General features: G+C 46.7%; 1 protein-coding gene across 3 annotated transcripts in view; it reads left to right on the top strand.

Annotated features, from left to right (window-relative positions):
- The window catches only part of LOC309854802 (S-adenosyl-L-methionine-dependent tRNA 4-demethylwyosine synthase TYW1-like), a 204,168-nt gene that overhangs the window by 25,451 nt on the left and 163,293 nt on the right, over positions 1-15,424 (top strand). For all 3 annotated transcript variants that reach the window (XM_082714315.1, XM_082714317.1, XM_082714316.1), the window contains 2 exons: positions 9,651-9,765; positions 14,150-14,202. In XM_082714315.1, coding sequence (XP_082570441.1) covers positions 9,651-9,765; positions 14,150-14,202 — 168 coding nt within the window. The remainder of the gene's footprint in view (positions 1-9,650; positions 9,766-14,149; positions 14,203-15,424) is intronic.

Here is a 15,424-nt window from a genome sequence, read left to right as displayed (position 1 = left end):
GATGCGGGACTGGATCCCAGACCCCGGGATCATGACCTGAGCCAAAGGCAGATGGTTAACCCACGGAGCCACCCAGGCGTCCCCTATCTTTACTAGTTTTTTTTTTTTTTTTGCTAGTTTTGAATTATATAAGGATTAAGAACTTAATTCTTCCGTAAAACACGAGGACTCTAATTTTATGCAGGGTCGTCCCGTACTATAACAAATGGTAATTGAAGAAAAAAATAAATTCAATGTTTGTTTAATTTTGCCTATGAAACTTTTTCACTATGAAAGAACATAGTTATAATAATAGAATTTAGGAAATAGAGAAAGGGCAAAATTCTATCAATAATTCTATTGCTCCAGAAAAATCACTGTTAGTCTTTGGAGTATTTATTTTAATCTCGTTTCATATGCACCTAAATCTCCATTATAAAAATATTTTGTTTAAAAGATTCTATTTAAAAAATATTTTACTTATTTGTTTGACAGAGAGGGAGGGAGGGAGGGGAGGAGAGTGTTCGTGCGTGTGCGCCGGAGCAGAGGGAGAGGGGCAGCCGGCTCCCTGCTGAGAAGGGTGTGATGCCGCCATCCCAGGACCCTGAGATCAGGACCTGAGCCGGAGCAAGAGGCTTTAACCCACGGAGCCACCCAGGCGCCTCTAAGATACAGGGTCTTAATTTGGCCGTACAGTGCCCAGTTTGTAATGTATACCTCGTCTTCCTAACGAAACTCAGAGTTTCTAATTTAATTCAAAGGTGAAACTCCTTCCATCTTGTCTGCTCTCTGGTCTGTTTGCCAGCTGCTCTTTGGGGTCTGCCTAGGGTCTGGGGAAGGGTTGGGGAGGCAGGAGAGGGAGAAGTAGAAAGTTCTTCCGTGGCACTGGCCTAAGGTGCCTCTGCGCTCTCCCGCTCCCCGGGTTTACAGTTGACTCTTCTCCCGGCAGCACTGTCACTGCTTCTTCAGGGACATTGTCCATGGCGGGCCCTGACCAGGTTCCTTGCACGGACCAAGCGTCCTCTGAGACGTGTGCTTCTGATGGTGGCTTACGCGCTCCTGCGTGCCCCGTGGCTCTGCCTTCGTCTCTCGGAGGTCCGTCCCTGTTCTCTGTGGTTCCCACTTGGTCTTCGTGGAAGACCTTCGCCACCGCACCCGCACCCCGCTCTGCTCCCGCGGGAGACTCCTGAGTCTTCATTTTAGGAGGACGGGCCGATTCCCCCGGCAGCCGTGCTCACTCGCTGGGGAAGCTGGCCAGTCCCTTGGTGTCTGGACTTCGGGGCAGGAGCCCGGCGCTGCTCAGTGATGCCCTCTGAGTGCAGGGCATACGCGGCAGCTTCCTCGAGGGGCTGCGCTGGAGCCTCTCTCCTGGGGCTTGGGGCAGGAGGTAGGCACCTACCCCCAGCCTCTCTCCGAATGAGGTGGGGCGGGGGGCTCAGAACACCTTCCCAAAACTCCCCAAAGAAGTTTTCAGACATCCTCTGTCCTTACCCCCACGTGCTCTGCCCTTTCACATTGATGACGTGAAGGAGGCATTTACAATTTTTTTTTTTTAAAGATTTTATTTATTTATTTGATAGACAGAGATCACAAGTAGGCAGAGAGACAGGCAGAGAGCAGGAGGAAGCACGCTCTCCAAGGAGCAGAGAGCCCGATGCGGGGCTCGATCCCAAGACCCTGGGAGCATGACCTGAGTCGAAGGCAGAGGCTTTAACCCACTGAGCCACCCAGGTGCCCCTACAATTTTTTTTTTAAATTTAAATTCAGTGTAGTTAACATACAGTGTATCACCGGTTTCGGGGGGTAGAGCTTTGTGATCTGTCCGTCGCATAGAACAGCCAGTGCTCCGCAAGGGGAGTGGGAGGCTTAACGCCGCCGTCCCCACCCCAAGCCACTGCGTCTCAGACCGTCCCTTTGAAAAACAGCGTCACTTGATCCGACCCTCCCTTTGGAGTTGCGTTTAACTTGATACCCTGTTTACATGTGTTTAAAATTTCCAAAGAGTGCGGCTCCCCGTCCCTGTTCTTCCTCGATCTCGTTTTCAGAGGAGGCTGCGGTTTACAGGTCGGCAGTGTTTTTCCAGGTGTCTCACTGGCTCGACAAACACACCTGCGTGTGGTCTGACCTTGTGCCTCTGACTACACAGCTGGGATCCTTCTGTACTCACGGGTCTACGGACCGATTTTTCCCTCTAACTCGACAGCTCTCCAGGGCCGGCATAGGGACCTGCCCACCTCGTTTTTACGTTCGCGTCGTGGCCCAGGACCGTGTCCCGTAGTGTATTTGGCTCCTGCTGGTTAACACGTAGGTGTCTGAATATTGTTGCTCTTACAGTTTCTGCAGCCAGTATAAATTTGTCTCAAGAATAAGTTCATGAAGTTGAAATTTCTGGATCAAAGGGGATTTTATAGTTTTAATAGGTACTTCCAAATTATCCTATAAATAATTGAAGTTATTTTTATTTATTCTTATAGGAGAGATGAGATTTCTCTATATCTTTGCCAACCTACTGTGTTACCTTGCCAGCCTGACAGGTGAAAAATAATAACCTGATTGTAATTTGTGTTTCTTTCATTTTGAGTCAGATTGAACTGTTTTATTTTCCTATGAACGATTTCTTTCTGGGTCTGCCTGGTATTTGATAAACCACAAGGTCTGAGGGCATCGTCCGTATGACCGCTTTCACTTCTGACACCAACTGCAGGTTTTGCTGTGGGGGGCGGGGGGGGGTTCCTGAAAACCATCCTCAGGTTTGATAATTTGCAGGAAGGACTCACAGAACTCCCCAAGAGCTGTTATCCTCGTGGTTGTGGTTTGTTGCTGGGAAGGGGAACAGAAAAATTGGCCAAAGGGAGAGATGCGCAGAGCAGAGTCTGGGCAGAACTCACGCATTCTCCAGGACGCGCGGCTCTCTCCGCACCGACGGCGGGACGGTGCACCTGCGTGTTCCAACCCGGGAGGCTTTTCTGAGCTTCACCGTCCGGTTTCTGCTGGGGCTTCAGTACATAGCCATGGCGACTCCCTGCCCGTGTGGCTGAACTCCGTCTCCACTGCCTCCCTGAAACCCCTTGCAGTCTGGTGTGGCCCGAGGGGCCCACCGTGAACAGCAGACGTGCTCTCACGCAGGAAATTCCAGGAGTTTAGAAGTTACTTTCCAGGAACTGGGGGCAAAGGCCAGACTTCCCTTTCGGCAGGGCCACAATTTTGAGTACATGCCAACCTGTATCCATTTTTATATTGGCTCATTCGGCTTCTTCTGGAAAGCTCAGAACCAAAGAGTTCTTGTTGAGTGTACAACTCTACGCTGTAATATCTAGAATTATTGTCTCGATTGAAGATTGCTGAGCGTTCTTGTTGCTCGTTTTTAAATACTTGCCTGTGTTGCGGTCGCTTCTATTGATTTTGGAAGCTCAGTGTTTCGGAAGCCGTGGCAGAGGGGCTGTGGAGAATGACCAGTGTGTGCGGCGTGGGTTCAGGCCTTGGCCCAGCGAGTGTGTAACTCAGTGATCCGAGAGCACAGCTTAACCCTCACAGCCTTAATCCCCTTGTCTGCGGAGCAGGGTCCGCGCCCTCTGCCTCCCTCGCACGTGTGAGTCAGATGAGAACACACGTGACCGTGCGTCCCAGTCCCAGCCCGACACACATCAAAGTGAGAAGCGAGGTTGCTTAGACATTTTTGTTTCCCTGCAGCTGGCCGGCCAGTCCGTTTCAGGCTTTCTGCTGTTACAGTTAGCACTGGTCCGAGACCGTTTTTACTTTAAAAAATGTATTGATAATATCTTAGGTTGTGTTTTCCCCATATTGGTACACCGGGTCAAAGCAAATGTATAATTTTATGACTCTTAATGAAGAATCCGAGTAGTTTCTCAGTGGCGAAATGGTCTTAAAACAGGGTAGATTTTCTGTGTGTGAGATACCTGATTTAGGTCAATTTCTGGATTTTTCCGTAAGGCTAAGAGGAGATAATTAAACTTTATTTGTAGTGAGTGAAGAGTTTAGAATGCTTTTTTTCCTCTAGCTTTATTGAGGTATGATTGATAGATAAAAATTTTATACGCTCAGGTTGCACGTGGATTTTTTTAAGGTATATTATGTGATCTATGTATACATTGTGAAATGATTACCACAGACAAGTTAACAAGTCCTTCCTTTACAGTTAGCTCGTGTGTGCGTGTGTGTGTGTGTGTGTGTGTGTTGAGAACACTGAAGATCTAATTCAGCAAATTCCAAGTGTACCGTCAAGAGCAGAGTAATTCTTGGGTTCATTTTTTCTGTAGTTTTCATCTGTCCGTTAGAGGGCACTGGAGAGAGCAATTGGACGTTTTGGACAGCTCTGTAAATTATTTTTTGAAATGGCATGATTTGGGATTTTATGAACTTTAAGCAATTGATTTATGATATTTTAGATTTCTCATAAGAAGTTCCTCATGATGTCACTAGATTTGGGGCAAAAATAAATATAAATGTTTTTCTAACTTCTGTGTGACGTGAAAATAAGCAGTGTTTGTTCTTCATTTCAGCTACGGCAGGGCTTCCACATGGGCCTTGTGTTTTCATTTTATACTGGACATAATGTAACTCAGTGGTGGATGCTACTACTGCCTGGCTTTTCTTTTTCGTGTATTTTTTGGCATTTCCTTCGGCGTCCGTTCTTACGCACTCCCGAGGTGCCAGTTCCGCCAGATTCTCGTCCTGCGCGCACTGACTTGCGGGAGCTCTTACCGTGGTTGAGTGTGAGCACTTGTGAGTGTTGGGCCAGAGTACTCCTTTTCTGCAGGACCTTTTTTTGAGTAACGGTCCCCGATTCCCGCAGTCACACTGTCTCAGCCGGTGTGTCTGTCGGCATGTCATTTTACTGTGTCATTTTGTTTTCCCATCTCTCAAGTGGGAGAAAACAACTTCACAAGCAGTTGTTGTGAAGGCGGAGGTCACTCATGTGCACGCGGTGTGGTGCTGCGTGCCTTGTGGTGTGTACGTGGTGACCGTGAACCATTTTCGTATGAGATGTCTTCGAACAGCATGGGTTTGGTTGACCGGTGTGCCGCCGCGGTGTTCTGCCTCCAGTCTTCTGGAGCAGGATCCAAGACGGTGGGTCCAGGGCTGAAGAGAGTTCGGGGGTCGCCGCGAAGTCCGCGAACCAGAGAGCCCACGTGTGAAATGTTGGAGGTCAGGAAGGTAGATGCAGAAGCAGAGGGGAGGCCTGCCGGGGAGCGCGGCATGTTTGGGGGACGCCTAAGCGGTGTGATTGTCTAGAGTTTTGAGTGGGGGGTGGGCAGGTGTGGAGTGAAAGAGAAGGAAGGCAAGGCAGGGGCAAGATACGGGAGGCCTTTTCATTCTCTGTCGTGGGGCTGTGACCTTTAACCAGCAGGCGCTGGGGAGCAGTGAGATGCGATCGAGTAGGACGGAGACTTTAGGGCTATGGGGAGCAAGGGTAGGTCCGGTCCAGTACAGGTTCAGGTGATTAGGAGAGATCGAAGTACACGTTGGATTGTCTCATTCGGTTCCCGCGCGGACCCTGACATCCATTCTCTTACCGTCTCCGTTTTGCCGTTTTACAGGGCAGGAAGCAGGTGTAGAGAAGTGCAGCAGTTTGTCTGAAGTGGGGTCAAGGCTAGACTCTGTCTCTCTGTTTCACCCTCCAGGGGAACAGTGGTTTTTAGAAGAGAATCTGAAGAGTTTGGGTAGGGCCCAAGGAGTTATCCAGAGCCCGGCAGTCCTTAGGTTATTTTTTGTTTTTCTCTTGGTTGTGATTTATAAATGTAGAGCAGAATGTTCCTTTTTTTCCCTGCAGTAAATTAATGTTGTTAAATACTCCCCACAGCATGTTCCGGTTAAGCAGACAAACAGTGATATCAGTATCGTTCGTTCTGGAAATAAATGGTGAATGCCTGGTAATTACTCACCAGAGAAGCATTTCAATTTACAGAGGTATCTCGGTGTGTCCAGTTCTGATTACAAAGTTACACGGTACTGCAGCGGAATAACATGCAGCTGTTCTCCTTGCGTTATTATTTTTAAGGATTGGGGTATTTAATTCACCCAGAAACACAGGTGACACAGCCCTTCAACCGCCAGACACCGCCTTTAAACCAACCTGTCTTACCCATGGCCTTTGTAGCCAGGAGCACTGTTACAGTGAGTTCTGGAATACTTTTTTTTTTTTTCTTACAGAAGATTTATTTGTTAGGAAGAGAGAGAAATAGCACAAGCAGGGGAAGCAGCAGAGGCAGAGGGGGAAGCAGGCCCCCCGCTGAGCAGGGAGCCCAGGCCAGTGCAGGGCAGACGCATAAGGACTGGCACACGCAGGCGCCCCGCGGGGCTTCCTTTCTTAAAGAAATAGGACCCCGCAGAAGTGGGGTTCAATCGCAGCGGAAGGAGTTTTAGTTTCAGTACCCGAAGGAGAGTTTTTAGTTTTGAAAGTTGCCAGGTCTAGGATCCTTATGGAGAGAAGTGAGACGGGCATTGCTCGAGCTAGGAGTCGCTGCGCTCCGGCTCTGAGGCGTTCCTCTGTCGGGCCAGACGTGGGCTGCGTGCCGCCCTGGCCGGCAGGGCCCCGGGCCTGAGCCAGCTGCCGGTATGGGACAACGAGCTCTCCGGAGAGCCTGGGTCGGCTTCTGCGTGGCCTGCTGAGGGAGGGTCACTGGATGGTAAAGCAAGGATCGATAAAATAAACGGATCGAAGCAGATTCTTTCTCCCAGAAGAAAGTCTGTGTACTTTGGTAATAAAAATCTTGTTTGTGGCAAAACACCTGTTTGGCAGCTGGCTAGGTGGGATTTACCTTCAAATCTTTACCGGATGACTCGTTTTTTTGGCTTGTTTATTTCCTGGTTGACAGTTGGGATGGTACCGCGGTTTCGGGGATGACAGTATGGAAATGAATCAGCTGATATTGCTCGGATCTTCTTTTTTCAAAAGGAATTAGTACCTAATTAGACGGGCTCGCTTTCACAGTTGTTTTGTCCTTCCGAGAGACCAGGGCCCTGTGGATGGACTGCGCCAGTCTGTGGGAAGTGAAGCTTCAGAACTGGTCACTCATTGTCCAGTGGGGCGTCCGGGGGAGGGAGGAATCAAGGTTGGCCGGCTGTGGAATTTTCACTTACTTCGGCTTAGGCTGTGTAGCCGCCGTACATGCGTATGTTCGTTACGTTATTGTATTCTGGGCGAACAGTGAACAGTGTCCGCACCCGGGAGATTAGAATTAGGATGGAATGGTGCTTTGCCCTTCCCGGGGACTGTTCTGAACCACTGCCCTTCTTTTCAGAAGTAAAGAGTCACTGCTGCGTGCGGAAGGCAGGGGACCGAACTGCCACAGAGACAGAGAAGGGTGAATGTCCTGAATGCTCAAGATCTTTCATCATGGCCTCTGATTGCTTTCCTAAATTTTGGTGTAAATGGTTGAAATGCAATAGTTACCCTCATATTTTCTCCTGGACATCTTCTCTAGTAGTGGGACGTGGATCGTACTCCGTGACCACCGTTTTAGGAGTCTGCATTTCATAGGGGTCAGAGTGTGTCTTTTTAACCACGAGTGGGTGTCTCTGGAGCTCTGAGTCCAGCTTTGGGTTGATGTGGCCTGTGGGGTACGCAGACAAGCTGGTGATGTTTTGTGGAGACAGAGGTTTCGGAGAGCAGATACTGCTGCCTCCCGGCCCTTCTCGTGTGGTTATGGGGAGTTCTAGGAACTTGCCGTGCCGTGACCCCAGAGACGCTGTCAAGGTCACCTCGTCTTGCTGTACCACACGCTTCCTTTTGAGGCTCCCATCTTTGCTTTTGGATCAGAAATAGACTTAAAAAAAAGCCAGAGGATTCTTTTATTTTTAAATATTGTATTTATTTTTATTTTTTTGCGAGGGAGAGCGAGCAAGGAAGAGCATGAGAAGAGGGGGAAGGGCCAGAGGGAAAGGGACACAGAAGCCCAAGCAGCTTCGTGCTCAGTGCTGAGCCCGGCGCAGGACTGGATCCCACAACCTGAGACTGTGACCTGAGCCAAAATCAGGAGTCAGGGGTCAAACCAGCTGAGCCACCCAGGTGCCCCTGATTTTAAAGGTTTTAAAAGACTAACTGAAACTTCTATATTTTTTAAATAAAATACCCAGCATTAAACGGATTTTATGATGGATGAGAAAATCACTGATGCTTATTTATAAATTTTTTCAGCTCTATCTGAAAATGTGTAGTTGAGAACTGTATTAACAGAAGCAAAATTGTTCCTTAGCTTTGCATTCGGATTACATTTCGTAACCGGGAACGCTGACTTTAGTACAGGTAGAGCTAACTTGGGTTCATTGTTTCTCATTTGATACCTTTTCACTGACTTCCAGTTTTGGAGCAAATCCTTGAAGTAACAAGGAAGGCAGAGAAATCAATGCCCAGTTTCTTTGGCTTACAAGCCTTTCTGTTTCTTTCTAAAACCTCCTCTCTCTCTCTGCCTGCCTACTTGTGATCTCTCTCTGTCAAATAAATAAATAAAATCTTTAGCAAAAAAAAAAAATTATAATCAGTTTTACATTTTGGTACAGAGAACGTTACATGTTCGCAGAAGTAGAGTGAGTCCCCGGCGGCTTCAAACACGGACCATCCTCCTGTCTGTCTCGGTTGGCTGCAGATTTCAGTCGCCCTGTGGTCTCTGAGGTGTTTCTACTTTTAGGCAGAAAGGATATTACTCTTACGTTTGCTTACTGGTTGCTAGGGACTGGGCATTGGAAATGGGTTTGGTGGTGGGGCCGCTGCGAGGGTGAATTATGTTGAGTTTCTGCATCTCCTAGTGAGACCCGCTCAGTGTCTCCTCTGAAGGGTAACACGGACGTGTGTGTTTCCTCGGCATGACTGATTAGCGTTCCACCGCCTTGCGAGAAGACATCGAGAGAACTTAAAATTATGTGTATATGGTAAGATTTAAAAAGAGGAAGAAACGAGTTTAAAGGGTGAAGGTCGTCGTGCAGTGAGAAGCCACGTACAGAGAATCCACGACAAGCGTGACGCGAGGCTTTACGTCGTCAGCTGCTGCTGCACGTTCTGGGGGCCACAGTCACAATGAGACACAGTCCGTCTCGTGTTCTCCTTCAGGTTTCTTTTTTTCGCTGAAGACACATTTTCCCCGCAGGATCTTCCAGAAGGAGCCATCAGCGCGACAGGTGGAGGAGTAATTTGGTCTCCGAGCAAACGGCTCAGAGCACTATTTTGACTTGTTTGGGGGCTTTGCAGATATAATAACCAGCAGTCTTACATCTTCCTGAAGTCTGTTGTGTATCGGGCTTAGTGCCTGGTGATTTATTTCTTTTAATCTTAACACATCCCTGCTCCCCAGATGCTACCTTCCTCCCTTTTCAGGTGAGGAAATTGAAATTCAGAGAAATGACTTGAGTTTCGGCAGCTGTCTCCCCTCAGATTGCTAAGGATAATTGGCAGCTGGATGAGCGGATCGTTGATGTACATTTGGTGGGTGTATGTGTTTGAGTGCGCAGTTACTTTTCTGGAAAGAAGAGGGAAAAATGAGGCAGGCAGTTCTTCGATCTCCATCTGATGGGGAACATGGTCTCTTTGGAGGAGCCGGGGTCTGGGGGCCGGGGTTCGCGAGGGCTCGGTCCTCGCCGCCGTGTAGGTCGTGAGTGCTGTGCTCTTCTTCTCGTGCCCTTGCCCGTGCTGACGTGTTCTTTTAATTTTCCTGCAGAGAGAGAAGGAGCAGCAAGAGAAGAGCGGCTTGCTCCGGAGCTCGGGGAAGAACGGCCCCGGCGAACGAAGAGCGATGATAACCCCGGCTCTCCGGGAAGCCCTCACTAGACAAGGTGCGGATCCTCGGGCAGTGCGGTCCCAGGACGACCCTCGCAGCCTTCCGATTTCATACCTAGACGAGGAAGCCTAAATTGGGACTGCCACGGGGGAAGAAGGGTTAGGAGGCCCTTCTGGGGTCGGCCCAGCCGCTGTGTCACCGTGCAACTGTCGAGGGAGCCCCCTCTTTTCCCACGGATCACTGGTGCGTGGCCCGCTGGGCCAGCACGTTTCCCCTCTGCTTGGTTTATTGGGTTGTTAGCGCCAGTGCGGCTCGGGTATGCGGACGGAAGATGCCGTGGCGGGCTTCTTCAGGTATTGTCGTTTATTAAGTGGAAGTTATTAAATGCAGGAAAGAGCTCGTGTTGCTACGAGGCTGGATCGATTAGAAGTGTTTTCTGTAGCATATGTCTGGGGTTCTGTGGTCGTCACTTACTAAGGAGGCTATAGCTTGAGATCAAGTAATAGTTTTGATTTCCTGTAGAAGAAAGAGTGGTCCGTTGGGAGTCAGTGGACTGATTTCCTCCCCTCACTCGAGTCTTTCTGTATTTATTGCGAAGCTTGTGTGTAATGGTTGTGGCAATGCAGACAGACATACAGTATCCCCTTCAAGGAGCCATCGGCCTATTAGAGGAGACAGACAGGAGTATTCAGGTCACGTGTATATGTATTTGTATGATGTTTGTGCTTGTATATATAACAGGTCTATGTGATATGCTTTTTAATAAGGATGTTGCGATTATTTACTATTTAGAGTGATTTTATGATAGGTTCAAATCTTTCCTCTAGCTGTCTGTTTTCTACTTGTTTCATGTGTTCTTTGATTTCCTTCCTTCCTGTTTTCTGCCTTCCTTACCTTACTTTTTTAGGATTCAGTCTTACGTCCTTGTTGGCTCATTGGTTACACCGTCTTGTCATTTGGTGGTGGTTGGCGGTTTTACACTGTGTCTCTGTATCTGTCCCAGTGTATCTTTGAGATGATACACCGCTTCCTGCGGGAGAAGCGGCTTCAGGAATAACATCTCGTGCCCCTTTGCCAGCCTCTAAGCAATTGCTACGTGTTTTACTTTCACGTGTGTTATAAACCTACACTACGCTGTTATTTTGGTTTGAATAGCCAGTCATCGATTCAATTAAATTAAAATAATTAGTAACAGTCTTACGTAATTATTTATGTAAATTTATTGAGTTGATTAAAACGATTAGTAACAGTCTTACATAGCCGACTCAGGTAGGTACCACTCTGGTGCATCTCGTTCCCGTGTGCGGATCGGTGTTTGCCCGGCAGCGCTTCTTCCTGCCTGATGGGCTTCCTTTGGCATTTTGTGTCATGTGGGCTTTTTGGTGATTAATGATTTCAGCTTTGGTGTCTCTGAAGGAGGCTTTATTTTGCCTTCACTTTTGAAGGCTGTTGTTTGATGGGTGTGGAATTGTCGATTGACGCCTTAGTCTCTCTGGGCGCGTTCTAGGTGTCAGCTTGCGCCCACTGCCTCCGATGAAGCTTGCGTTCCGTCTTTCATTTGTTCCGTCGATGGGATGTTTTCACCCTTGGGCCACCTCTAAGATCTTCTCTTAACTACTGATTCTGAGCAATTCAGTTACAGTGTGTTTCAACGTAGTTTTCTTCATGTTGCTTTTACTTGGGATTTGTTGAGCTTCCTGATTCTGTGGATTTTATAGTTTTAATCAAATGGACAATTTTTGGCCATTATTTCTTCAAATATTTTCCTGTCACTGCCTCCCTCTCCTCTTCCGTGGGGACTTCAGTTTCATGAATCTGACCTATAGCTCACTGATACTCTTTTCATTTAAAATTCTTTTTTCTCTTCTAGCTTTCATTTTTGCTTACATGTAGCTTCTGTTGCTGTGTCTTCGGGTCTGATGTAGTAATCTTTTTTCTCTGATGGCTGTTCTTCTGTTAATTCTATCTAGTGCGTTTTTCAGCTTCCGGGTTTATAGTCTTCATCGGTGGAAGTTGCGTTGGGGTCTTTTTATGTCTCCATGTCTCTACTTAACTTTTTGAGCCTACAGATTATAAGTAACAACTGTTGCAATGTACTTCTCACCCCTGTGTCATCTCTGGATCAGTTTAGTTGCTGGGTTATTTCTTCATCGGTCCTGTTGCATGCTTGGTAATCTCCGATGGCACGCCAGATCTAATGTTACCTTATTGGGTGCTAGATATTTTTGTATTCCCATAATTTTGTATTCCCATCCTTAAGCTTAGTTCTAAAGTGAAGAGCAGTTACTTGGAAACAGTTTGAACCTTTTAATCTGGCTTTTATGACTTGTCAAGTGAGACCAGAGCTTACCCACTATATGGCTAATTACTTCTGATAATCGGGGCATCAGTGCCTTGTGACTCTTAAGCTTCCGACTGGTACGACCAGGGACAGTTCCCAGCCACCTGAGTGCCGGGCGTACCTCTAGGCCTTTCAGGTGATTCTTTCCAATTCTCCAGGAGTTTTTCTCTCACTATTGCACTAGGCAGTCCTCAGCTAGATATTTCTGGGAATCCTCTGCAGATTCCTGGGTTGAATCTCTGTGCAGCTCTTGACTCTCTGGTACTCCATTCTGCAAACTCGAGCCATGTGGGCTCCCCGGACTCTTGGCTTTCATGTCCTCGCCTCAGAGAGTACTGAGCTGTTCTCGGATTGCCCCTCCCCGCGGCATGACCTGAAACTTGCAAGGCAGTAAGCTCCGGGAACGGGAGGGCTCATCTTGTGTGTTTCGCGTCTCCCTATTACTGTCCCTTGTTGCCTGATGTTTCATGTCTTGGAAACTGTTGGTTCCTATATTTTGTCCCATTTTTGGCATTTCAGGTGGGAGAGTACATCCTCTGTCACTTGATCTTGGTTAGAACAGAGCTGTGCACTTGATTTTTAGCGACTGCAGACCCTTGGCTTATCTTGGCCTGGTGGTCGGCCGCAGGTCTGTCCGTCCTGTACTCTGCGGTCTTCTTCATAAATGTCTAAATGAACATTTTGTACAACCCTGTGTTCCTTGGGAAAGGAGAATATGAAGAACTAACGTAATAGACGGTGATTTCTGTGACGATGGTCTCAGGAACATACAATGTAGAAACCCAAAAGAAGAACTAGAATTTTCTCCGGGAATCTTTTAAATGCTCATTCTGCGTCTGAGCTTACTCGCTCCGTTGGACTCCGTTCTCTCTTCAGATAGATGCGGAGAGCCTTGTTGATGTGCGGGGTGTTTACGTGCGCGTGGGAGAGGGAAAGGACAAAGCCGTGTAATGTTGCCGCTAGAGACTTGTGGTCCACGCTGACATTGTTCCGTGAGTCCTCACCCTGTGAATATGGGTGTTCGACCAGCCACGGAGCCACTTATGCCACCATCCGGACTAGAGTTCTCCTTTTGCCTCATTCGTCTGCAGGTCAAGAGTCTTTTTGTGTAAGAGACTCCTGATTGTGGCTTGTTACTTGAAACCTTGTGAGAAACTTTGTTAAATGCTTCCTGAAATCAGAATGTTCTACTTGTTTGCTCTTCTGGTTCATTACAAAAGGAAATGTGATCACTTTGGCATGGCTTTTCCACGCTTTTTATGTCTTCCATGGCTCACGAATTCTAAATGCTGGGTTATGGAGTGGTGCTAAGAATTCACGTTAGGTTATGGGTCCTGGAATTTTACCTTCCACTTCTTGGGGCAGTGTTTCCTTATTTCGGTCTTCTTTTGGCCGTCTGATTCTTCATCGTTTTTCAAAGATTACGGTTGCGAGTTCCCCAGTCTGTTGTTCTTGCTTTTGCTTTACGGCCCAGCATGTGTTTTTTGTATTTGTTTGTTTTTAAAGATTTTATTTACTTATTTGACAGAGGTCACAAGTAGGCAGAGAGGCAGACAGAGAGAGAGGGGGAAGCAGGCTCCCCGCTGACCAGAGAGCCCGATGCGGGACTCGAACCCAGCACCCTGGGATCATGACCTGAGCTGAAGGCAGAGGCTTAACCCACTGAGCCCCCTAGGTGCCCATTGTATTTGTTTTTAAGAAAGTTGCCCTGAGTTCTCCGAAAGCATGTGCATTCTGTAGGTGTCACGTGTAGTACTCTGTGTTCTTTGTCACCTTCACTGTGTTGTTTAGGTCTTAGAACTCATGTGAGTTTTTGTCTGTGGGATCTCTTAGATACTGAAAGATGTGAAAAGTTTCTATGATTTTGGATTAGCCTCTTGTTTCCTTATGTATTTCCAGTTTGTGTTATTAGATGCATATACATTTTAAGGTATTTGATCATCTTGGTGAAGTAAACCTTTAAACCTGTTTTTTGCCACTGGGTTGTTGCCTGCCATTATTTAAGGAAAGAAAAATGATTTTGTTACAGGTTTCTAATCACCTTTTAATATGAGGCTTTGAATCAATTCAATGTTGTGTTCTTTGTTTTTCTGTTTAGGGTATCAGTTGATTGGGAGCCACTCCGGGGTGAAGCTTTGTAGATGGACAAAGGTATTTATTTTTATTTAAATGTTATTTCTGTTTGATGCAACTTTAGTACGGCTATGATACGCAGCCAATGAATTTTACCATTTTAAAGAATGATTTACGTTTAATGTAATGATTTTGAACAAATTTGCTAAATGAGTTCAGCTCATATTGATGGATGTTAAAAAAAAAAAACCCTTCTCCACCACCCAAATTAAGATATGTACAGGCCATGTCCTCACCCTGGTAAGTTCACTGTGTCCATGTCTAGCCAGCAGCGCCCCCACAGCCAGGAACGGTTGTTCTAGTTGCTGTCGCTCGTTTGGTTTTGCCTGTTCTAGAATTTCATACGAATGGAATCATAATGTGTATTTTTTGGCAAGTGGATTTTTAAACTCAACGTAATGTTTCTGAGGGTCGTCCGTGTTGTAGTACATGTCAGTAATTTATCCGTTTTTATTGCTGGGTACTGTTCAATAATGTGGAAGTACCACAGTGTCTAATCTGTTGAAAGGCAGTGGCTTGCTTTCAGTGTTTGGCTATTATGACTAAAACCGCCATGATCCCTCTTATGCAACACTTTGTTACGAACATGTATTTCGGTTTCCTTTGGGTCCACACCCCAAAGTGGGGACTGCTAGGTCGTAGGGTAGGTATATATTTTACCTTCGTAAGAAACTCCCAATCTATCTTCAGTGTGGCTGTCCTGTTTCATACTTGGATTGGCAATTTCTGGAAGTTCCAGTTGGAACATGATCTCACCAGCCTGTGGTATTGAAAGTCTTTTTAATTTTAGCCATTCTAGTGAGCGTAAAGTGCTATCCGTGTGGCTTTAATTTGCATGTTGCAGGCGACTACTGATGACGAGGTGTGCCTTTTTTCATGGGCACTTGGGCTGCTATTTGTGAATTGTCTGTTGTCCGAATTAGGTTGTTTAACCTCATATAGTTGATTTGCAGGAGTCCTTCCTGTTGTGGAAATGAGTCCTTTCCCCCAGGATGCACTGTGAACACTTTCTCCTAATCTGCAGCTCCCTTTCTACATCTCCCAAGTGGTATCTTTTGAAGTTTTAAATTTGAATAAAGTCCAATTTGTCTTTTTTTTTTTTAATGGTTAGTGCATTTTGTTTCTTTTAGTTTTTTGTTTGTTTAGTGTTTTTTATATATTAAGGAATCTTTGCCAACTTCAAAGTCACAGAGATACTGTGTCTTTTTTTTTTTTGGGTGAAAGCTTCTTATATAATTTA

This window comes from Mustela nivalis, assembly GCF_964662115.1.
Source record: "Mustela nivalis genome assembly, chromosome: 19".
Classification (NCBI taxonomy): domain Eukaryota; kingdom Metazoa; phylum Chordata; class Mammalia; order Carnivora; family Mustelidae; genus Mustela; species Mustela nivalis.
The sequence above is the reverse complement of the archived record's forward strand: the minus strand, read 5'-3'. Positions and strand labels throughout refer to the sequence as shown.